At 35.6% G+C, this 24,148-nt stretch overlaps 3 protein-coding genes, 1 long non-coding RNA gene and 1 other non-coding gene across 5 annotated transcripts; 2 read left to right on the forward strand and 3 right to left on the reverse strand.

Moving 5' to 3' along the window:
- Positions 1–1,051: 1,051 nt before the first annotated feature.
- LOC132182321 (uncharacterized) lies at positions 1,052–4,196 on the reverse strand. Its single transcript, XR_015912056.1, has 3 exons — positions 3,968–4,196; positions 3,326–3,447; positions 1,052–1,835 (listed from the first exon to the last, which is right to left on the reverse strand). It is a non-coding gene; the product is annotated as an uncharacterized LOC132182321 (long non-coding RNA).
- A 1,238-nt stretch (positions 4,197–5,434) lies between these two features.
- Positions 5,435–5,507, reverse strand: TRNAA-AGC (transfer RNA alanine (anticodon AGC)). Its single transcript has one exon. It is a non-coding gene; the product is annotated as a tRNA-Ala (tRNA).
- Positions 5,508–5,575: 68 nt separating this feature from the next.
- On the forward strand, positions 5,576–10,683 carry LOC132181001 (NADH dehydrogenase ubiquinone complex I, assembly factor-like protein (DUF185)). The gene is made up of 10 exons (XM_059594037.2): positions 5,576–5,888; positions 5,984–6,045; positions 6,828–6,971; positions 7,142–7,252; positions 7,409–7,613; positions 8,380–8,438; positions 9,445–9,497; positions 9,594–9,816; positions 10,072–10,180; positions 10,288–10,683. Exons 1-10 carry the CDS (start codon positions 5,627–5,629, stop codon positions 10,548–10,550), a joined length of 1,491 nt encoding a protein of 496 aa, XP_059450020.2. The 5' UTR covers positions 5,576–5,626; the 3' UTR covers positions 10,551–10,683.
- Positions 10,684–12,100: 1,417 nt separating this feature from the next.
- Positions 12,101–13,036, forward strand: TRX2 (thioredoxin 2). Its single transcript, XM_059596840.2, has 3 exons — positions 12,101–12,373; positions 12,487–12,609; positions 12,711–13,036. Exons 1-3 carry the CDS (start codon positions 12,227–12,229, stop codon positions 12,855–12,857), a joined length of 417 nt encoding a protein of 138 aa, XP_059452823.2. The 5' UTR covers positions 12,101–12,226; the 3' UTR covers positions 12,858–13,036.
- A 79-nt stretch (positions 13,037–13,115) lies between these two features.
- On the reverse strand, positions 13,116–21,654 carry LOC132183410 (plasma membrane ATPase 1). Its single transcript, XM_059596839.2, has 21 exons — positions 21,353–21,654; positions 20,859–20,978; positions 20,435–20,533; positions 20,015–20,152; positions 19,710–19,844; positions 19,435–19,614; positions 18,706–18,912; positions 18,493–18,612; positions 18,292–18,411; positions 17,995–18,117; positions 17,806–17,910; positions 17,546–17,690; positions 16,177–16,341; positions 15,653–15,891; positions 15,185–15,217; positions 14,988–15,069; positions 14,574–14,734; positions 14,105–14,290; positions 13,825–14,007; positions 13,559–13,737; positions 13,116–13,395 (listed from the first exon to the last, which is right to left on the reverse strand). The coding sequence occupies exons 1-21, from the start codon at positions 21,404–21,406 to the stop codon at positions 13,299–13,301; spliced, it is 2,871 nt and encodes a 956-aa protein (XP_059452822.1). The 5' UTR covers positions 21,407–21,654; the 3' UTR covers positions 13,116–13,298.
- Positions 21,655–24,148: the final 2,494 nt, after the last annotated feature.

The following is a 24,148-nucleotide window of genomic DNA, read 5'->3' on the forward strand; positions in this document are numbered from 1 at the left end:
AGATAACGGTCTCAAGTTCTTCCCATACTTCGCTTTTTTTAACCTTACGATTAGCAGCTTGGGCACGATCTACCGCGCATACACCCACAACGACATACCCATGATAGCTTTCATCGTCTTTGTTTACTTCGCCTATTTTTGGCTGGATCACTGTTTCACGGCGATTAACAAGCTGCCTCCAAGCAATAACTCGTCCAAGAAAAAGAGATTGCAATTCACCGTTTGGATTTTGTCCACCGCCATCTTGTTCGGATTTGCTTGTGAATTTGCGACGTTTCTTAACCTCCCTGCAACCTTGTCCATCTCTGGCATTTCAATTGCGATCAGCTTTTGCCTTTTCTACTCCTACTTCATCCGTGACAACCAAACAATCACAGGGTGACTCCGCCTTCTCTTTCGAACGAAAAATTGCGTGATATGTAATTTGAAGAAACCTAAATGCTGCACATGGGTTTCCCCCCAGATATTCATCCGTATGTTAATGCGTTTGAAAAAGTGTTTTAGTAGTGTGATAATAAAAGTAATTTTAAATGTATTGTATTTTAAGTTGTTTGAAAAAGTGTTTTATTGTGATAATAAAAATAATTTTAAATGTTTTGTATTTTAAGATGTTTATTAATATTTTTATTTTAAAAATAGAGCGAATTGAGAGGGAACCAAAAAAAAACAAGTGTTATATCAGTCAAACCATGCTATTTTGTGATTGAGTTTGTGCCAATATAACTTAAAAGGACAAAGTTTAAATTGAGTAGGAAAAAATTCTTCAAACAACATCGTATTAAATTAGGGAATTCTCAATGAGCTCGGCATTTCATTATTTTCGTCGAAATTTGGAGAAATTATACAAAAAGAAAACTCACTACATAAAAGTCGCTACTTTTCTCGACAATTTAGTTCTTGTCAGATTCCTTTATGATGCAGCCTGACTTGATGGTATGCAAAACAACAGTAACAAGAAGAACGGATAAATAATTCTTAGATTTTGAGTCTATCAATGATCTAAGAACTATTTTCAAAACTATAGAGTCTATCTATAGCCCAAGGAAAAATATGAAGAAACTCACTTATGAGTAATTCTTAGTTAAGAGAAAACTGATAAATCAACATAAGCTGTTTTTCTACAGGCTATAAGCATATATTTATAGCCCCAAAACTCCTATTACTAGTAAAACATGGAATAATAACTCCAAAAACCCTAATCCTAGCAAAACATGGAAAGAAAGTCAAGTTAAACTTAAAAACGGTGGAAAAAATAACATAGTGTTCCCGCGTGCGCTCGATCGCAGCACGCGGGGTGCTCAATTGCACCTCCAAGGGCCTAGTGAGCTCGATCACGCGATCGATCGCACTCAAAGGAGAGGATTGGTCACAGTATCAAGGACTTGTCTCGAACTTCTAGGGCATGAGCGCTCGATCGCAGTCAACGGGCGATCGATCGCAGTTCCAGGAGCCTCCTTTGCTGCAGCGCGAGTTTGGAATCGTGTCACCATCTTTCAGGGTGTCTTCACACTACCATCTATCCGGGTCTTCCTCATATATTCCCAAGCATTGTGGTCTACATCACTCTCCAAATCTGCCAACCTCAAAAGCTTTCGCCATTCATTATTTGAGAGTTTTATACTCTCTCTCTCTCTCTCACCCTCTTCATCCAATTCCTTCTTCATTTTCGCGCCAACAATTCCCTTTCTCTTTTGACTGCCTGGAGAAAATTGAAGCATTGTTGTCGCCTAAGTTGGAGAAGAAGCCAGGATCTGCAGCCAAAAACGACCAGTCCCTCTTCTGATTCGAACGATTTGGCCAATCAATCCCTTATACCGGCTTCCAAACGATTTGCTCTGAATAGGTTAAACTCTAAATTTTCACGAAATTCTTTATTTGAAATTTGACATTTTTTTTTGCGATTCAAAATGAGATCTTGTTTAGTTACTGTGATTTGGTTTGGTTTTTGAAGTTGAATTATGGAGATGATGTGGATTTGCTTTCTCACATGGAAATAGGAGAGATTGAGTTTTGAGGAAGTATTCCTTTTTTGTTTCCATGGAAATGGTTCATTTGAATTTAAAGTTTGTTTTTTGTTTGGAATTCATGGATAGGCTATTTGTTTTAGGGTGTTCAGTTTAGAGGAAAAGTCACCTGGGTTGTTAATATCCTTGAATCTGTTTACTTGGTTGCCTCTTGTGAGATCGAACTTTTTTGTTTGGAAAAATGCTTCTTTGCATTATGCCGTTCATCCTGAGTACATCTCTATTATTACTAATTTGCAAGCTCCATCCACTCTTAATTAAAAATAAAAAAATAAAACACTAATAATGAATAAAACATGCCAACTTATAAGAGATATACGCAAGATAGACTGCTATAAATAAGAGATATACGCAAGATAGACTGCTATATACGCAAGAAAGACGTAAGAATGCAAAGAAACATCTTTAGTTATTTGGAAGAGTCTATGACATCATTGCCGATAACATTATAACAGACAAGTATTGGAATACGTTAACAATATCGACCATTCACTAGCTTAAAGGCTTGTCCAAGGTTGTCGTTTACATGCAATGTCAGAAATATGTTAATGACATTGATGAAATACCTTGAAGAGTTGTGCGGGATTGTGGTTCAGTGCTGTGATCCAAGAATGTCTTAATTGCAGTAAGTAGGCGTAAAATGTGAACCTTTTCTGCCTTGTTGAAGGTACACTCATCTATATATTTGAAAGGATAAGATTTGTGGAATTTCTTATGGCAATGCATTTGAAGTCTCTTTGCTTGTCAAGAGAATGAAAGCTGTAAATTTTTTGTTGGGCCTCAGTTTTAGATGGATTTAGGGGAGTGGAGTTGCAAAGGAGAGAAGGAAAGGTTTAGTTTATATTTGTTTTTTCATGTCTTGTTTGTTGTGTGCAAGTGTTTTGGGTATGTGATGTGGAACTTTTTGTTCTATGTTGTAAGTCTTTTTCTTACAGTTTGAAAGACTTCAAGAAATTTGTGGGGGTGCAATTGAGGCAGTTAAAGATAAAGGTGTGGTGGTTGCAGTGGCATCCTTTAATTATAGAAGAATGATAGATGAAAGGATTTGTTCTCGTTAGGATAGAAAATCAGATGGAGAACAAAGAGAAAAGGAAAACATTTTGACATCATCCTATATTTATAGAATGCAATGCAACTCTTCAGTTCTTTTTTCATAACTTTCATGGAAGTTATCACCTTCTATGGAGATGATTTGGTGCGAGGATGACCACACTTATTATAGTGTGATTACTCCTACATCATCATCTCCCACTCATTCATATTATAACATTTGGTGATAAACTCCGGTTTAGCATGATTACCTTGGTACCAAGAGCTTCTCCAGAAGATGTTGATGCTGCACACAAAGAACACTCTCAACTTCTTTCAAATAAAACAGAGCAGCAGCCGTTGTCATTGAAATGATCCAGCAGAGAATCTTAAGCTGAAACCAAAAGAAGATAAGAGATTACAATGTCATCTGTTGAAGCTTGATCAAGATAAGAAGATTAAAGATGAAGAGAGGATTAGTTGATCTGTATTTGTTATCATCTATTATCTGTAAATTCAAATTCAAATGTATATTTATCTCTTGATTACACTAAATGGTTACTCACGGACTTGTATAAATTAACGAGAACTATTTCCCAACATTTCTTTCGAGTACCTTCCAAATTTTGAAGAATTTTTTTTCGTTGATTTAAAGCTGCGTTACAAACTTACAGATATGCACTCCAATTTACCTACTCATATTTCCAGTCAAATTTTTCTCCTCAGATTCATCATCTCTTTCAAGCAACCCTCCATCTCTTGAACATCAAATTTTATCGAAATTTTTTATGCTAAGTATTGGTTTAGATGGAGAGCAAAGGGAAATCAATAGACTGAGATGAAATAGAAAGAAAGCAAAAGAAAAGAAGAATATCGAACAAATAAGTGAAACTACCGACCAGATCGGCACCAACCTTTCCCGCTCTGCCCTCATCGTCAGCAAGTACATCGATTTCCCGCCTTGCTGAGAAAATAATGAAAAACATATATTTCCACCTCCACCACGGGATCCACCTCGCCGGCCTCAGCATCCAGTAATTTTCACCACTGCCGTTAAGTCCAACACCTTCCCCAGCTTGAGAAGCGTTTGGAATTAGGAGCTAGTGAACGATACAGAGAGGCCAAAGCCCCCTTTTTCTTTTCTTTTTTGGTGAAGATTTCGTTTGCATCAAACGTGGGAAGATGTTATATATATTTTTCAAAAAATATAATCTGATATTTATTTTATAAAAATTATATAAGTTCCTTTTTTAAAAGGAAAAATATCATTAGTCTTCGGTTTAAAGTGATTTTAATTTATTTTTTAAGTTGTTAATTTTGACAATTAATTCCTTAGATTTTTTTTTAAAAAAAATATGTTCTATCAATCTATTGTCCAATTAATTAAAAATCAATCAATTAATGTCGTGTCATTCTAGTTTGAGACATCATTTACTCCATTCATGTCATGTGACACAATTATATTAAATTAAAAATATAATGTGTAATTTTAATAATTTTAAAGTATGCCCGGGGCACCTATAGTGGTTAAACGACATGTCAAAGGAGAGTCACTAAGTATTAATGGATTGGTCTAATATGGACATTAAATTGATAGAGACACATATTTAAAATTAGAGTAAGAATTCAAAATCTAATTGTCAAAATTGAAAACTTAAAGATTAAACTAAAACCCCACAAAAATTTAGGGACTAAGCTTAATTTTTCTCAAAATACAATAGAAAAACAGCAGACAAATTTCTTAGCAAAACTTGTTTGGGGGCACGTTTTAAAAATAGTTTTATGGGATTTCATCCCTAAAATGACATATCGTCGCTGTCGGTTAAAATAAGAAAAAAATGTTCAAGAGATCAATGAGGTATGAATTTATTTATTTTAATCAAATTACTCTATAAGGTTTAAATGTTGCCAATTTACTCTATAAGGTTTTTATTAATTTTTGAACGGTGCTGCTACGTTATATCAATTGTTTTTTAAATATATTATTTTCTTATTTAATTATGTTTATTTTTTATTTTTAATAAAAATGAAAAAATGTTTTTGTCTTCTAATTAGATATGACATGATATGACAACATGGTTAAAAAAGTAATTGAGGGTACAAAACAAACATAAAGAACAAAAATATTTTTATTTTATATTTTATTTGTATTCTTCATTTATGTGTTGTCTATTTGCATTCTTTATATTTTTAATTTTTAACAAAAATGGACACATGTCTTTGCTTTTGATTGGGTATAATGTGTCATGCCGTTAAAAATTAACGGAGGACGGAAAAAAGATTTATTTGATAACAATTAGAATTTTAGAGAGTAATTTGATAAAAAGTTATACATACATAAGTATTTTTCTTCAAAAAAAATCCAAAAACCAAAAAGAAATTGGAGATGCGGGGTATCGATCCCCGTACCTCTCGCATGCTAAGCGAGCGCTCTACCATCTGAGCTACATCCCCGCCATGCCCAAGCACCTGAGATCTTTATATATCAAATAAATATTTAGTAAATGTATATTGCCTTCTCTTGCTCGTCGAAAGTCGTTAGGACAGAGATCACTCATCACCGTAATCACGAAATGCTGAGACGTTTGCTTCTACAATCTGCCACTTGTTATCGTCGGCTACCCAATGCCTGCTACTTTGCTCCACAACTCTCCGCACCAGTATCACCACCTCCAGCTCCTTCGCCTTCTATAACACGTTCCTTTTCCTCTTCTTCGTCGTCACAAATCCCAAACAGTTCTTTAGTCGAACACGTAGAGGACGATGCAAACCAGACCACTTCTCCACCCAGCGCCGCAATCTCCGTCGACCGCTCTGGACTCTACAATCCACCCGGTAAATGCTTTTGTAGTGTAAGCTCAATGAGAAGGCATTCTCTATTTTTTTTTTCTTAGATTTTGTTCTTTGCTTAAGTAAGGTTTGAATGGCAGAGCATTCTCATGCGCCTTCTTCGGACTCCGAGCTCATCAAGCACCTCAAAAGCATCATCAAGGTTCGCAATTCATTTATTTATTTCGTATGTTCCTTTATGGTGGTGTAAATATTGGTTTTCGTGGTGTGTCTGTTTGAACGTTGGAGATCCTGGTGTACTATGCGGAAATTTCATATGTTTTCTGGATTGGTAGTGTCTCTCAATGAAATTCAATACTCATTGAGGTAGGTTTGTTACTTTGGGACTAATGGGGTTATAATGTTCAATTTTTTTATTCGAAATAAAGGAATAGGTGAGGTAACTGTCCCATTGGTTAATCATTTTGAGTGTAGCTTTGTTATATTTTGATTTGTATCTCATTGCCCATTTGGTTGCTATACACTCGTTGAATAGAAGAAAAGAAACTGAACAGCAAAATTTGTTGCACTTTGATTTTTTATAGCAAAATTTGGAGTTTAGATATTGGTATGACACTTTGATATGGTATGTTGGTGCTATGCATAAGAAACAAAATTTTGACCAGAAGGGATGCTCTAGTCATGAACATGAAATGGATATGGTGGATGGCAAACAAAAAAACTCATATGTTATGAGTTCATTGTGAAGTTGTAGGTAGAACTTTTGTGAATATTATAGCGCAATCATATAAAACTATAGTTTCCTGCCATCCCTGTGGGAACTTCCATTTGTTAATGTTAGGCACATCCTGCTTGATCATTTTCAGTAAAAAATGAGGCTGCATCATTTCCACTTGGGATTTAAATGTGTCATAATCTATCAATTTAGACATTGGAATTTGCTTGTACTTCTAATCTTATTGCATATTACTTTTGTGTTGTCAGTTCCGTGGTGGGCCAATCTCAGTTGCTGAGTATATGGAGGAAGTTTTGACAAATCCTAAAGCTGGGTTCTACATTAATCGGGATGTGTTTGGAGCAGAGGGTGATTTTATAACCTCTCCTGAAGTAAGCCAGATGTATGGGGAGGTAATTTGGTTGCTAAGAAACTCTCAGTTGCTACTCATTTCTCTTCGTAATTTTATAAGAAATTTCTAGGACTCATTAAACCGAAGAGCATTATTATCTAAGTTGCTTCGATTTTTGAAGATTTGCAATCAAGAAGAATGACTTCTCACGTCCTGCTTATATAACTTTAGATGGTTGGTGTTTGGGCCATGTGTCTGTGGGAGCAAATGGGACAACCAAATAAGGTGAACCTTGTCGAGCTGGGTCCAGGACGAGGAACTCTCATGGCAGATCTTCTTCGTGTATGAGACCATATTCCTCATCATGCATCTATTTTGGATTTTCAATTTAATTCTGAAAATAAGAATAATAGTTCACCTTTACTTCTTCACTCTTTTATTAGTTAGTGAATGTGGTTGGGTTCATGTTTAGTTTAAGAACTGTAGCTTTTATTGTAGGGGGCTTCTAAGTTTAAGAACTTCACCGAGTCATTGCACATTCATATGGTAGAATGTAGCCCAACACTACAGAAGCTTCAGCTCAGCAACTTGAAATGCAAGTATGAAGATAATATGGATGACAAGATGAACAAAAGGGCTGTCAGCACATTGGCTGGAACTCCTGTGACATGGCATGCTGCATTGGAGCAGATTCCTTCAGGATGTATGGAATATCTTATTGATTTTACCAATGAAAACAAGCAGATGTGCACAATAATGTTCAAGTAGGATGGCAGATTCTTATATATACATGTTCCTCTGGAGATTGAGTAAAATGATGTGTAACCTGTGCTCTCTCTCTATCTCTCCACATACACATGCTTGCGCATGCATAAACAGTTTTCTCTAAATATTATTTTCTGTCCCTAGACAAAACTTTTTTTTTTGGGTAATCTCATAGGACAATATACGAGGACATGAACTAGATATGCATGAGATCATCCTATGCATATGTTTTTCTTAGTTGCTTGCTATACATGATGTTATTACCTTATGTTGTCCTTTTTATAGGTTTTGTACTGCAATTGCAATAATACTAAGCGAAGAGAGAATTGGAGGTTATGTTATTTAGTCAGATATTTAGAGGCTTGTGTTTTACTATCAACTCTATGAATCCTTAAAAATTGTGATTGGTGCGTGCAAAATGCTTGATTTGACAGCAAGAAAGGTATCATAGTATGCTAAAAGCAATTCTAACATGATAGTGATTTACAATTACCAGGTTTAATATTTGTGAAACGCTGAATGTAATTAACATACTGGAGAAGTTTTGCAGTTGAACATACCTTATCATTTTGTTCTTCTGATTTTGATCTTGGAGATATTATTAGAACTGCGCTATATTTGCCTGTGCTTTAATAGTTTAAAATGTGTTAGTTTGTTTTCTTCCCTTCCTTACCAACTTTTCTCTCTTCTTTCATAAATTCCAGTGCCTACAATCGTCATTGCCCATGAGTTTTATGATGCTTTACCAGTTCATCAATTTCAGGTTTGTCTGGTTAATTTGAGTTTGTAGTTCTGGCTGATTGGGTGCAGTTTTTTTTTTTTTAGATGTAACTATAAGGACCACGAATGACTGAAAACTTATGAAAGCTGTTATTTGCATATAAATGAAAGATATACTTTTTGGTTTTATAAAATTCCTTCGTCAATATTGAATTTTCTAGCGCTATATCATACTTTCATAAAACATTTGCAGCTCCTTGACTTTTTCTGGTTTCATTTTGTCCCACATTCTCATTTCTGCTTGAATCTTGCTTGTTTAGTGCCTGTTATTATGTTTCATATAAGATTCCTCTTTTTAGTTCACTACATATTATTTAAATCATTCTGAAAGATTTGATTCAACAATGGGCTATTGTGTGATCTCCATTTTTTTAAGTAACAATGTAGTCATTCATAACCGATAGTTCAAATTTTCTACTGATAGCATAATAGCGTATAGATTTAGGCCGTGCAAAACTAAGACAACAACTTGCTGTATGCTCTCAGTACACTGGGTGAAGTGGAAATTTGATGAGAGTAACATGAACTCCAAAATAGCTTCTGCATATGGAAGATGTCAAGGGACATATATTCATGTGTATGAGACCATTTATATATGTTGCGGAGATAAAGATTTCCATCTTCAGAGTAGAGGTATTTGATGGATGGGTTTCTTTGTGTAAGTAACAAGTACCAAGGTACAAACTAGCTATTAATCTGCAGCGAATAAATTGCAAGCAGAGGAAAACAACCTGACTATTTATTTTGGATAGCCGCCAATTGACTCTAGGCAAAGTACCGGATGGCCTCCCAAGTAGCTGCAAAAATTATTTTTTCAAAAGTTTCCAATACAATATTTTCACACTATCCTCACCAACCTATTAGGCTTAATATCAGTAAACTTTCAGATTAAGCAAACTTACTGTATACTAGTAAACTCTTTGTTGTATCTTGTCATTGGCGAGCACATGCTTCAACTATCTCTCATCCTGCATTACTCTTGTATGCAGAGGGTTTCTCATGGCTGGTGTGAGAAGATGGTTGATTTGGCAGAGGATTCATCGTAAGGATCTAGAACTTAACCTGACAATTAGTCTCTCTGCATGTGCAATTGGTAAAGCATTTAGTTATTTGATACTTTTTGTAAAATATCGGTCAGGTTTCGTTTTGTTCTATCTCCACAGCCTACGCCTGCAAAACTCTATCTAATGGAGCGCTCTAAATGGGCTGCGACTGAAGAGATAGCAAAGCTTGATCACATTGAGGTTTGCCCCAAGGCAACGGAGTTGACTCAAACTATTGCTAAGAGAATAGGTTCTGATGGAGGAGGGGCTCTTATAATTGATTATGGAATGGATGCAGTAGTCTCAGATAGTCTGCAGGTTTGTTTCCTTGCTGTTTTAGTTTTATGGTGCTGGTTTCATTATGTCGAGGGATGATTCTTCATGTTGCTGTTTTTAGTTTTATGGTACTGTTTTCATTATATCTGAGGATGAATTCTTCTTGATGTTTGGTCTCTCGATAGTTATCTAGCTAACCATGTAACGCTAGAACATCTCTACCTATATATACTTTTCTATTCCTTTTTTTCTCACATTTTATCTTCTTCCCAATACGGCAATACCACATATCTGCAGGCGATTAGACAACATAAATTTGTCAACATTCTGGATGATCCTGGATCCGCTGATCTCAGTGCATATGTTGACTTTGCTTCCATCCGGCACTCTGCTGAGGAAGCTTCAGGTGCATGTCCCCATTGTGCTAGCTGTATCTTCCTTTTGTTTTTCTTCTCTGAATATAGAAGTAAAAGCAAAAATGTACATAAATTTGAGTATTTCAACGTTTTACAGGCGATGTGTCTATCCATGGCCCAATTACTCAGTCTCAGTTTCTTGGTTCTCTTGGGATAAATTTCCGAGTGGAAGCTCTTCTTCAGAACTGCACAGACGAACAAGCCGAGTCCCTCAGAACGGGATACTGGCGTCTGGTAGGCGAAGGTGAAGCCCCCTTCTGGGAGGGACCTGATGAACAGGTGCCTATTGGAATGGGTACCCGGTATTTGGCAATGGCTATTGTGAACAAAAGGCAGGGTGTTCCGGTTCCATTTAAGTAAGGGTCTGGTATAACGTGGCATTTGACCATTTGTTGTCTTCTATGTACGTTAGAAATTTATGAACTTCCTTCAGTTTTACCTGTTGGTTGTTAGACATAAAGGTTAACAGAAAAAACCACCATCTTCAAATTTTTGAGGGGTGCTCAAATGAGTAATGTTTACATACTCATCTTCTATTCAACTGTTATATTAAGACTGATGTGGCAGTGCTCATCAGTTTTTGAATCAGTCTTTATTAAAAAAAAAAAAAAAAAATTTCAAGTAAGGATGGGCAATATTACATCAGCCCAATAATATATGAGTGGAATAGGAGATGTGTATGTATAATTTCTCGTGCTTAAACGTTCTCTTAGAGCACTAGCAGCAGCTTTTTTTTTATTTTTCCTAAGTTTAGAGCACAAAACTACTTTTTACTTCCCTATGAAAATATATTTCACAATAGCTTCTTTTACCTTTCCTTGTATCACTAAAATATTATTTCTTTACAAAATACAAGTTCTTTATATACCCTCACTTTTTTCACAAAATTCCAACATAATCCCCAATTAAAGACAAAGATGAAAGAGAAATATTTATATTAAAATAATGTATAGGGAACCACTTTTGGTTTCCTACACATTAGGAAACACTGTAGCAACCCCTTGAAGGTTGGTTAAATGTAGCGAGTTTGATGTAAGTAAATTTTTTGTGATTTTTTTTGAAATTTTTCTTAATCAAAAGGAAGAGAATGTCATATAGAACATCTGCTGCTAGTGCTTAAACATTGAAATAGCCTAAATACGAAATGCCTACAAAGGTTATTAGATGGAGAAGCGATGGCCATAGTCTTAGACGTAGTCTTTGACTTTAGCGCAACGCCGCAACTGCATGTCTACACCCTCTTCCAATTGCAAAATTGAGTGTATTATGCATGGGAATTCCTGTAATTGGAGATTTTTGTTATTACCTTAGTTCTTTCTTTATGAGTATGGATATATGAGACGAGTTCTCTTGTTCGAGCAAGAGAGAGCATCCATATAAGGTGCCCATCTGGACATGGGAGCCTTACTCGGACAAAGAATTTTCTTTCACCGTTTATGTTATAATTCTTGAATAACAAAAGATCCAGATCTATGTATTATATATGGAGATAATTTTACTCTGAAATAAAACAAATTAAAAAGAAAAAATTAATGAAAAAAGCCTTGGGTTTCTTTTGAAAATTTTAATTTGAAAGAAGGTAAATGAAATTTTTTATAAGCACTACATCTAAAAAAAGAGTAATGCTAATTAATATATACACTCAAACTTCTTCTAACCTACTTCTTCATATTCATAGGTGACTTTTAAAATTATCATTGAATATATGATGAATTTTTATTAGAATTTAATTTAATTTAATTTATTAATTTTTTTTTTGTTTTTTGAGAAGAGAATTTAATCTACTTAGACCTATGAAAAAAGTGAAAGTATATATAAAGATAATTTTGTCACGGAGGATACCACGAGAATTGTGAATACAATAATTTAGCCTAAATTTTTTATTTTTTATTTTTTTCGTCAGCAACATTGTTACCCACAGGTGCCGATGGTCACGAGGTCCGAGCAAAGAGAATCAGAGATCACTTATTTCCCAAGCCAATACTCCATAAATTCCTCTCAAGACTCAACGCAAAAGACACAGAGAGAGACAGAGAATGGGATCTTTCCTCTCAAGCTTCCTTGGGGCGGGCCCAACGAACGAGGCGTCTCCGTCGGCATCGGAGGGTTCTGGGATCCTGTCGTTCCACTCCTCCGCCAGATGGCAGCTCCACTTCAACAGCGCCAAAGACTCCTCCCAACTCGTAAAATTACTTGCTATTACACTCTCTATAACCTTTCTAGTCTTCCTTAAGAGTTAAGATGGTGTTAGGTAGGGATTAATTCGTTTCCCTTTTCTCTGTTGCATGGAGCAAAGACGGTGATCGATTTCGCCGCTGCCTGGTGTGGGCCCTGCAAGTTCATGGAGCCCGCCGTGCACGGCATGGCCTCCAAGTTCTCCGACGTCGTCTTCGCCAAGATCGACGTCGATGAATTACCTGTGCGTATTCTCTCTTCTGATTCTTATTATTCGTCGGCAAATCTCTCTGGGTTTGTATGTGATTGTTGACTTTGTTTTTGGGTTTCTGCGAAATTTCGTAGGATGTCGCGCAGGAGTTTCAGGTGCAGGCGATGCCCACGTTTGTGTTGGTGAAGAATGGGAAGGAGGTGGACAGGGTGGTTGGGGCCAAGAAGGATGAGCTTGAGAAGAAGATTGAGAAGCACAGAGCTTTCCAGGCCTCTTCTTGATTATTCTGATATATTTGCTTTATTTCTTTCATTCAGTTTGTGCCTCTCATTTTTCCATAAATTCCAATTCCATTCTAGTTATCACGATGTTGATAATGAAGATGATGATGGGTTTGATCAATTTAGTGAGAAAATAATGAACATTTCTTATTATGATTATATATCTATAGTTTTTTCCATGGGTTTCTCAGTTTCATTATATATATATATATATATATATATATATATATATATATATATATATGTATCATTTGATGGTAAATCTCAACCAGAGTTTCTCATCCCAAATTACAATGAAGCTGTGTATTACATTGAGCCACAGATATATAAACATATAAATGTAGGTGGGTTATGTTTTATACATTAGGATGATAAACTAAATCTCTTTAATTTGAACACTATATTTATGTACCATGGGGAATCGAAGAAACTTGTGATCTTTCAGACTGTGTATGCTTGCTGAATTGTGTCAATGTCAAGGCCCTTAAGTCTCACCACCGACTCGACATGGCCTTTCAGTGTAGTCAGCTCTCTCAGTCTGCAAGAAACAAGAAAACATATCCATCAAAATGCACTCTTTCCACATGGATTCAACTCTAAAATAGCATTCGTCTTCCTCTTAAGCTCAATATGAAGATTTCAAATGCAGTCTCAATAAAGTAGCAAAAAACTACTTGCAGCAACGATGAAAATTTGTGTACCTGGCAATCTCAGCTCGTCTTTTTGCATCTTCTGCCATCTGATTAAATTCTGAGTGAGTTGTGCGCTCGCTGAACATGTTGGATTCAGGTGGGTGCAAACCATGAAGTGTCCTTTGTGCACGTGCCCATTGAAGCTCACGTGCTTCCTTCCCGAAATCCTTTTTCCTTGTGAAGGCAATCTGCAGAACAGAGAATTCAACCCAAAAGAGTCATGGAGGAGCTCTTCTAAACAACTTAAGCTAATGAAACAGTGCCGTACGTCGTACCCTTTGCTCAATAACAAGATCCCAAGCCCTCCCACTCAGGGCATATCGAGTAAAGAACTTGATAAAATCAAGTGGGAAATAAAAGATGAGGTTATAGAGCCAAATAACACCAGCCCAACCCCATCCAATCCCTTCGATTGCAGCAAAGCTGGAGTTCGCATAGACTGCAATCATGGTGGCAACCTGAACACACAACAAAATTGATAGATAGGTCATTGATATCGCCATAAATCAGTAGATAAAATCACAAAATGCAAGGAAAAATCAGCAGTTCACCCACCAGCTGAGCAATAACAAAAGCTGCTACAAGTAAAAAGCCAGGACGCTCGACAAAAGACCAATTCCGGGACCGTGTCACGAATATGAGAGCCTGGCTGATAGTACTCACTTGCAGATACACTGCTGAGGCAAGCTTCCTAATGTCATCCCTGTCCTTTTCCTGAAGGCTTGAAACCCCAAATGTACGCTGTATATGGCATAATACAACTCAATTCAAGTAAATGGGTACCAAGCAACTCCTACTCACTCATAAATGATACAGAAAAATGGACAGCTATAACAAGTAGTCAAGGTAAGGAGAAAGCAAAAAAAAAAAAACAATTTATGCAAATAAGCCCTCAGTTGCATATAGTACTTGGATGATGATGATGAAGATGATGGTAGGAGATGAAATTGGGTTTGATTGAAAGATCTCAGCCATGAAATTCATAAATTTGGTGATCATTTAACAAAAAGATAATAAGTCTTACAGGGAAGAAGTCTGTCTTGTATGCTGCCCAAAAGAAGATCACTGTCATCATAGCCAAATAACCACCAAGAATGATTCCAGTTGCAAAGATCTCTGCTAACTTCCAGCTATCTGGCAGTGGAGAAGGCTTAACCCTGTCCTTCGATATTGTCATAATGGTGCCTGGCAAGCCATAGATCTCGTAAGTGGCAAACTCCCCACCATAAAGAAAAGGAATCCATGTGATTCTCTCTCTCTCTCTCTCTCTCTCTGCTAGGAGAATTAATGTTAAGTGAATGCTGTAGAGAGATAGGAAACAATATGTTTATCTGATGATTCTGATTATTTAATCATTCAGTAACGAAGGAACCAAAAAAAGTCCTATGCTAGTTAGATAAAATAAGAAAATCAGAGCGAGGTCAAAAAAGTAACAAACCATCATTAAGGACAGCAATAATCAGCACCATGAATGGTGGGAAGTCGAACTGCCATATGAGAGCAAGTAACATAAATCCTAACTGTCACAAGAGAAATCAAATAGGATGAAAACCAAGTCAGATGGCTAAAAGGACAGGAAGTGATTAACAACATTTTCAAAATACAATATCTTGTAGCCAACACAAAATTACTTACCACAATACGGATTGTAATGGAAACTGCATAAATCTGCAACAAGAAATAAATCAATAATTTAACGAACGATATCATTAAAACCATAATAACTCCTATAATTACAATTGTTATGATTGGTATCAGTAATACTACTAATTGTTGGATATTCCTGAGGGAAATGCTGCCATTTGTATGCAATAGGGCTTCCTACAAAATGAAAAAAAAAAAAAAAAAAGGTTCTTCTCTCCTATCCAGAAACATGAATAACACAGGGTGAATCCTATCTGGATCAATCGCTTTCTTCCACAACCAGGCATTGCCAAGAACCGAGCTGTCTGATCTGAAAAGATTAAATCCCACATTCTGGATCCCCATTTGTTTCTTGAGTTAACTTGGACATAATAAATGTGTCAACAGAAAAACCACCCATTATCTCATAGATTATGAACATTATATCAAAACTTTCCAAAGATCAAAGCGCATGCTCACCGTGTAATTTTTCATCCTCTGGAATATTGCCCGACTAGTCAGGACGGCACTAATAATAACACTAAGACCAGGTTCTGTAAGAACAATGTCAGAAGCACTGCGAGCTGCATCAGTTGCATCAGCAACAGCAATGCCAATGTCAGCCTTTTTAAGAGCTGGAGCATCATTAACTCCATCACCAGTCATTCCACAGATATGCTTCCTAGCTTGCAAACGTTTTACAATCTCATATTTGTGCTCTGTACCAACAAATAATTGACTGCAGTCAGATAAACAAGGACAATAGAAGAAATGTGCTCTGAATATCCAACAAAAGCCATACAGAGTTCTTGTTAACAATTTATACAAGTTACCAGCATGACTGAATCGAATCTAGCCGTCTCCCCGGAAGAGTTTAGGGGATCCAGCATCCTGGTACTAGTTGCTAAATTGGGTGCAATAGAATTTGGACTAGGCTTAGTGATATGTTATCCATTGTAATTCAGAAATAGGCAAATAACCAAAAAATAAATAAATTGTAGTACCAGGGAAAACGCCAGCAAACCCATCAGCTTTTTCAATCAGATCATCAACCGGCAAAGCAGCAATTGAGTGGTCTTTATTCTGTCCAAGCAATGCAGAGGACGGGTACATGTTGGTTCCCATTCCCAGGCGACGTCCTGTTTCCTTGGCTATTGCTAGTTGATCACCTAATGGACATTGAAAAGAGTAAAGCAGATGGGATATTGACCAAATAATGATAAAATAGTCAAATGAACAAGACTGAAAGTGAAAGACTATGGTAGATGACATTGTAATTTCCACATGCCAGAAGAATAATGTATTTTGTTCAAAAAGATGATTCCCATTTATAAGCATCACGGAGTGGATTGATCACGTAAAGCTAGAAGCATCTGAGTTACAACCACATATCATTTTATGTAAAAGCAAGGAAACAACAATGTCAATTAAGCTGTACAACACATACTATAAACACCCTTATTAGCATTCAAACCTGAAGTTCACCCTTTTGCTATTAAAAGAGGGGAAAAGTAACTGAAATAGAACTGGTGTTAATTACTATCATTATAGTATAATGTAGGATTGTTAGAATATTAATTAAATGATTAAATTTACTATTTTCTATTAATTTAAGTTTTGAGATAATTGGTAATTTAACATGATAACAAGCATAGGTCTTGAGTTCGAACTCTATTTCGGTAATTCACCCTCCATTTCAATTAATAATCTACGAGTTAGGCTTAACTTATTGTGGTGGAGTTTGAGCCTTTGCAAGGTAACACAACATAGGTCTTGAGTTTGAACTTTCTCCGTAATTCACCTCTCATTTCAATTAAATATTCAATGAGTTGACCTAACTTATTGCGGTGGAGTTTGAGCCCACAAGTAAGGGAGAATGTTAAATTCATCATTTCCTATTAACTTACATTTTTTGGATAAATGATAATTTAACAAGAATCATGTTACATCTCATAAAAAGCAAAGGGATGTCCAGGATGCTATCTACAAAAAAAGCCACATGCAACATGTAATAAAACTCAAATCACTTGTACTAAGTCTGCGAATTATCTTTTTGGCTTAAATTAATAATGTGGAGTTCTTTGTAGAATAATTACAAAGTGATAGATATTAGACACCTAATAGTTCAAAATGAAAAAGATAACTTATCATGAATATCCTTCTTATACAGTTTTGCAATGCTGTTATATAGAACTTTTACCCAAGATGTAAAACATGTCATCACACTGCCTCATTAAATCCTCTGGTATATTTCACTGGTAAAGCCTTATTATAGCTGCAATATGTACCAGGCATCAAAGGTGCCAAAGCATTGACTATGCATACAAATAAAAAATAGCAGTCATTTCATATTGTTATTTAAAGGACACACACCTGTGATCATTTTAACATTTACTCCAAGATTCAATGCCCTTCTTATTGTCTCTGCACTATCATGTCTAGGCGGGTCAAACAGGGGCATGACACCAATAAATTGCCATGGGCCTCCTTGGCTCTCCTTCCTTCCCTCAGGAACTTCCTGCACATTAAAAAATGAAACTTGCCAATACGATCATGAATTATTACACGAAAAACATGCATTAGAAGTGAATTGAAAATATAGCCAGGAAACAACGACATGGATGATAGAATACCTGGTATGCTACTGAAAGAGAACGTAATCCTCTCTCTGCAAGCTTATCAATCACAGCATGGACTCTACGTTCTATCTCTGACTTATTGGGTACAAGATTCAAAATCTAGTAATAGAAACACAGGCGTAAATTACTTCAATAGAATTCCAGAAGCATCAAAGTACATAAAATAGTTGTGGATAATCTAACCTGCTCTGGTGCACCCTTGCTGACCCTATGCATTTTGCCTTCACTGTCAATGTATGTTAGAGCTGTTCGCTTATCAGTTGGGTTGAATGGAAGGAAGTGAACCTCTTGTATACCAACTCGAGCCTTTTTGCAGTCAATAGCAGAAGCAAAGAAACATAATAAATAAAGTTAAAAAAAATAGTTTAGAAAAGTCCACCTATATGCGTTAGCTCACATAATAAAGATAGGCAGAAAACATCCATCGTTGCTATTTTAACCCAATGTACAAGAGAAATCCTATAATTAATTGATATATACCTCCTTTGGATCACCCAACATTCCAACTATAGCTGCGTCTATTGCATCTTGATTTTCCATTCGGGATGCTCGAGCTGCCATCAGAACAACAGTATCTGCGTCTACTCCCTTTGCAAAGACCTATACAAACAGAACGTTGGAACAGCACAACAACTAAGAGAGTTAAAATGCAACCACGAACTCGACCAACCATTAACCAACCTCTATAAGATTCTTGTCAACCGAAAGCTTGTTCAGTGTCAGAGTCCCAGTTTTGTCACTACAAAGCACATCCATCCCTGCCATTTCTTCTATTGCTGTCATTCTTTTAGTTATAGCTCCCTGCAATAATTATTAAACAATAGCACATATATACTGTTAACTAACAAACTGTGATCAGTTAGTAAATGAAATTACACCTCTAATATAATCAACCTGCACAGCCAAACGATGGGATCCAATTGCCATTGTCACAGATAAAACTGTGGGCATGGCAATGGGAATTCCTCCAATAAGAAGCACCAGCAGATTGTCAATTCCTGGACGGTATTTCCGGTGTTGAATTGGATACATGACAATGATCTCTACTATCATCCCCACAGCAATTGAACATATACAGAAATTTCCAATAGCAGTCAAGACCTATTAAGCAAGTACAAAAAAATTTACTCACATACAGTTGCAAATAGTAAGAATTAATCTAATCGAGGCAGGATAAAAATGGGCAACACCGGTTATAAATTGTAGGTAAACATGTTCTTGTGCGTGCAGGGCCAGCCATAGTTATCAGTCACATAAATAAACTTTTGATCACAAGTTGAAAGCAAACCAAGAATTACCTTTTGCCCAAAAAGTTAAAAAAAAAAAAAAATTGTCAATGATTTATTAAGGCAGTTACTTATATGAAACATAAAGAAGCTTATGAATGGTATCAAAGAAACAACTCAGTGGCATAAACAGCAATGCTAATTCCATATATCTTATGTGCTTCTCTATCATGTAAGATTCATGCCCATAGTGGTCTCCACCAATTCCCTCCTATGAATTCAACTTGATTCCCATTCTTGCATTAGCTTGTTTTCCATTTTCTTTTGCCTATCAAATCTGTATTTTATTATCTTTCATGTAGTTATTGTCTAAATAAAGGAATTTTCGTCTATTTACCTTTTGAAAGTGCCCCACTTGATTCGTGGAATCCACAAGGTGAGCAGCCTTGCCAAAGAAGGTATGAACACCAGTAGCGATGACCACGGCTTCAATCTCTCCTTGTTTGCATGTAGAACCTGAATAAACACTATCACCAGGGCCTTTTGTCACGGGAAGTGACTCCCCTGTAAGTGCAGACTGAAAAGTCCAAATACTAAAGATAAGTCAGTCAGCTCCAGTTAACCAAAGTGACCTAAATTCAGCAAATAGAACAACAAAGGTTACAAAATCACCTGGTCAATTTTCAAGGGATCACCATCGAGAAGGCGAGCATCTGCAGGAATAATGTCCCCAAGCTTAACACTAATTATATCACCAGGAACAAGAATAGCTGCGTCCTCCTCAGTCCACCTCCCATCTCTAAGAACCTAAAATAATAACAATACAGATTATATAATCACAAGAGACAAGAAATGCATCAATAAACCATAGCATTGTACCCGTAACTCAGATTTACATCAAATCAAAAGTTAACTCATAGCACAACATCACCGCAATCATATAGATAAGGAAAGACCTTCACTTTTCCAACTAATACCTTGGCTTTTGGTGCAAGACGAGCCATGAGAGCAGCAGCAGCATTACCGGCATTGTTCTCCTCTATAAAACTTATAGTTGAATTGATGAATAGCAGAACAATAATCCCAACAAAATCTTGCCAATCAGGAGGTTTTCCCTGCAAAAATATGATGTCAGTATGAAGCTACAGACAGTGAAAATTCCCTGGCTGATGACAAAATGCAGGAAAGAACTAGAAAAAAATAATATAAATATTCTGTATCTGGGACATGAGAAAACAAACTTCGAATCAACTAAACCCTATACAAACAATTTTTTTGTTAGTTTCTAAGAAACCATAAGAACATCAATATAAGCATGGAAAGCTCAACTTCCTTTTCTTCCCTCTCTTTCTGAGCTGTGACAGAAAAATCCTTAGTAGAGGAAAAAAAAAACTTACTCCTCCATTGGCAAGCGCAATTGCCATGATAGCTGCGGCTTCCATGACCCAAGAGAGAGGATTCCACATAAAGCCTAAGAACTTCAAGAACTTACTCTCCTGTAAACCCAAAATACAAAAACAACCAGAAAACGTCAGAACAACCAAAAGCCCAAAGAGATAACAAATTAAGAAGAAATTTGATCTCTGTTTGATCCATCGAGAAATAATTCAAAAAAAAAAAAAAAAATCCTTTTAGTTTCCATTAATCTTGTTGAAAACTCATAGTAAGGCTAGGGAAAGATTTTATCATTTTATTTTTCAGCCAAGTTCTTGGAAGCTTCATGTTGACTCTCTTCACACCAGAAGAGTATCATATTTCTTTCCGGGAAAAAGTTTCCGTTGAAACAAACAGATTAAAAAAAAAAAAAAATGTATAGTGTACCTTCTTTTCCTCAAGCTTGTTGTAGCCAAAAATGGCCAACCTCTCCCGCGCAGCCTCTGTTGTGAGACCATCTTTGTTGCACCTCAAGGTCTGGAAAACCTCTTCAATCGGTACGTTCTCCTACAATAAAAATACAAATTCCATTACGAACTCAAAGCAAAACTAAAAGCACAACTCCACAGAGAGAGAAAAATAAAATAAAAACCAAAACCAAAACCAGAACACAGTAACACCAAAAACAAAACAGAAACAAAAACAAAAACAAAAATAATAATGTAAAGTACGGATTCATCATAAACACACCCAAAAAAAAAAACCAGCAACAAAAAGCACCAAATAGAGTTCATATTCATCACCAACCTACCAGAAACCCAAAAACCCAGAAAGGAAAATCACTAAAAACGCAAAATCCAAAAGCAAAAACACCCAAAAAAGAGAAAATAATTCTCAGAATTGTAGAAAAAAGGGACTGATAGGCTGCTCTGTTTTGGTACCAAATCCACGGCTTCTTTTAGCACAGCCTCCAAAACTTCCTCCTTGTTATCCATCTCAAACCTCTTGTTTTACTGGTGCATCAGCGAATGAAAGCAGATATTAAAAGAGCATTGAAATCCCCCGCGAGAAATCAATGGCAAAGCAGAGCACTCTCTGTCATCCCTCTGTGGACTACTCTTGCTCTGTTTGTCTGTTAACGTGTTCTTTTGTTTTTTCTTAAAAAGTGGTCTTTTGATACAAGTAAAGATGAGAGAGATGCTACACACTCCACTCTCACTCTCTCAAATGAAAAAATGTGTAGTTTTTGTCTTGAGTTGAGAATTTTTAACATACGGATTTTCTCTCTGTTCCTCTGTTTTCTCTCTCTTAAAATCTTAAAAGTGGCAGTTTTTTTAGGGCACGATTGTCCTTTGCTGCGGATAAACAGCTCGAAGTAGATCATGTACTTGGCGGGTACACACTCATTTTCTGAGAATTCCACTAATGCAATAATTATTGTGATTTTCCAGTGCTTGAATGGAAAATGAAAAAATAAAAAAAAATACAATGCAAGCATCTTGTAAAAAGAGGTGTCTCCTAGTCTTAAAATGGGGCACTCCCCATTTTGACAATTTTGCCCCTGAATAAAAAGAACCTTAGAACAATTACTTTTTCCTAAGTGATGTCAAAGTACTAATTTTTATTGTTCCTATAAGGTAGTTCAATCGGTTGGTACCACATCTAATGAAACAGAGGTCATTAATTCGAATCTCTTTCTCCGCTCTTGTGTGAACTTGTCAACAAAAAAAAAAAGTACTAATTTTTATTGCAAATTCTTTATAAACTCATGTGATAATGCACCCGCTTACCACATCAGCTAGTGGTAACCGTAAGCACATGAAATACATATTTTCAATCATCAAACTATGCATAACAACTGCTTTACAATTTTTCACTACAAATCCTTTATAAATTGACATGATAGTCCACAAATTCTATACAATTACTACATCAGGTTGTCATTAGCCACAAAACAAATTCAATTTAACTGTCAAATTTGGATGCTTGATTTTTTAAAAATATTAATATACTACCAAGTGAGTTTATAAAATGAATTGCAGTAAAAACTATAATATCCCAATATTTTAAATACATCTTTAATGTATGAAGATGTTCCAATTTTCCTCTTCCTTATTAATTTTTTTATTATCTAAAAGCAAAGTAGTTATGAAGGTAATAACTCAAAATTACAGATATACTTGCAGTAGGCCAAACTTTTTTTGGTCTAGGAGGAAAGCATTCATATATAGGCTAAATTAATGATGGTTTTTTAGACTTTTTAACAGCTCGGAAGTTTCCACTGGAAGTAGGTTGTGCGTGCATTGATGATGCGGGTGGATTAGATGAGATATGAATTTGTTTGATCAATTAATCTCAAGTAAAAATGTCATAGTGGTGAGTGGGTGAAGGACAGAGAGCTTTTGTCTTGCTATGGATGGAGACTCAATTTCATGTGTTACTGCTATCATTGAGTTTTGGACAATATGATTCTTTACATCTTTGTTATTTGATCACCTTCTTTGTATTTCACTAAATTTTGGGTTTAACATATCCATGATACAGAGCCACCAACTTTCCTAGATCTTTTTATCCTATTTTCCTTTTTTTTTTTCTTTTTTTTTTTACAAAAAAAATTAGATTTATAAGAACAGTTTGGCTTACTTCCAGTGAAAATCATTGGACATCCCTATACAAGACTTAACGGAGCGATGATTTCAATTAAATAGGTGAGGGAAAGTGTTAAAATATAAATTAAATGATTAAATTCATCATTTCTTATGAGTTTAAACTTTTAGGACAAGTGATGATTTCACAATACCAAATAAATTTAATAGAGAAACTAAAAATTTCAATCATTTTTCATAACCATTTATCTCCTTTAACAAGAAGCATACAGGGCTCTATATCTATATCACCCAAAGAATCTTTGTTCTACTATACATCTCTTTAATCTCTCATACACTATTTATTTTTTATTTTTTAATTCTCTTATGACGTTGGAAACATATTTATAATCGACAAAAGGACCTTGGAACTCAAGGATACGGGTACTGGGTACAAGGAGGTCCAAGACAAGTAATTTCTTTTAAAAATTAAATTTTTTATAATTGATTGCTTTAATTGTATGCAACTCAAACAATCATGTAACCTTTATTTCTGTGAAAAAATTTAGAATTATGTGCAATTTAAACAACAAATTGCGGAATCTGGATCCCCTTCAATTTGGGAGAAATTGGAAAATTTTCAATTGTTAATCGTGACCCTTAATTTTAAATCCAATGGTTTATAAAATCATTTAAAACTCGGTAAAATAAAAATCAGCACTTAATGCTTCGATTATACAAAAGCAACATGCATTTTATAGACCATTGGATTTAAAATGAAGGGTCACGATTAACAATTGGAGAATCTCCAATTTCTCCTCAGTTGAAGGGGATCTGAATTCCAAATTGTGTAAAAAAAAAAAAAGAAAAAAGAAAAAAAAAAACCCATGCAAACTGACACCTTCGGTGTACAAGTGAAGAAAACCATTATAAATTGAATGAAAAAGAGGAAAAAAATAATAATAATAAAATAAAACACATAAATTCAACAATTTTGGAAAATTTGATGATGGCAACCTTAATTGTTTGTAATATATGTTAAAGGATGCACTCGATTGTAATTCTCCATTATTGACTTAAGAAAAATTGCGATATTTAATTATTATTGGCTACTGGTGCGGACGTCAACTTAATTACGATGACTAAAAATAT

This window comes from Corylus avellana, chromosome 5 (assembly GCF_965113065.1).
Source record: "Corylus avellana chromosome 5, dhCorAvel1.hap1.2, whole genome shotgun sequence".
In the NCBI taxonomy this organism is placed as follows: Eukaryota; Viridiplantae; Streptophyta; class Magnoliopsida; order Fagales; family Betulaceae; genus Corylus; species Corylus avellana.

Coding starts and splice junctions, on each gene's coding strand:
- LOC132181001 (XM_059594037.2), top strand. CDS start 5,627: ATGCTGAGACGTTTGCTTCTACAATCTGCCACTTGTTATCGTCGGCTA. Junction 5,889..5,983: donor TGGACTCTACAATCCACCCG/GTAAATGCTTTT, acceptor TTTGAATGGCAG/AGCATTCTCATGCGCCTTCT. Junction 7,614..8,379: donor GGAGCAGATTCCTTCAGGAT/GTATGGAATATC, acceptor CATAAATTCCAG/TGCCTACAATCGTCATTGCC.
- TRX2 (XM_059596840.2), top strand. CDS start 12,227: ATGGGATCTTTCCTCTCAAGCTTCCTTGGGGCGGGCCCAACGAACGAG. Junction 12,374..12,486: donor CCAAAGACTCCTCCCAACTC/GTAAAATTACTT, acceptor CATGGAGCAAAG/ACGGTGATCGATTTCGCCGC. Junction 12,610..12,710: donor TCGACGTCGATGAATTACCT/GTGCGTATTCTC, acceptor GAAATTTCGTAG/GATGTCGCGCAGGAGTTTCA.
- LOC132183410 (XM_059596839.2), bottom strand. CDS start 21,406: ATGGATAACAAGGAGGAAGTTTTGGAGGCTGTGCTAAAAGAAGCCGTG. Junction 20,534..20,858: donor ACAAGCTTGAGGAAAAGAAG/GTACACTATACA, acceptor TTGGGTTTACAG/GAGAGTAAGTTCTTGAAGTT. Junction 16,342..17,545: donor AAATGTTAAAATGATCACAG/GTGTGTGTCCTT, acceptor AATGTCCATTAG/GTGATCAACTAGCAATAGCC.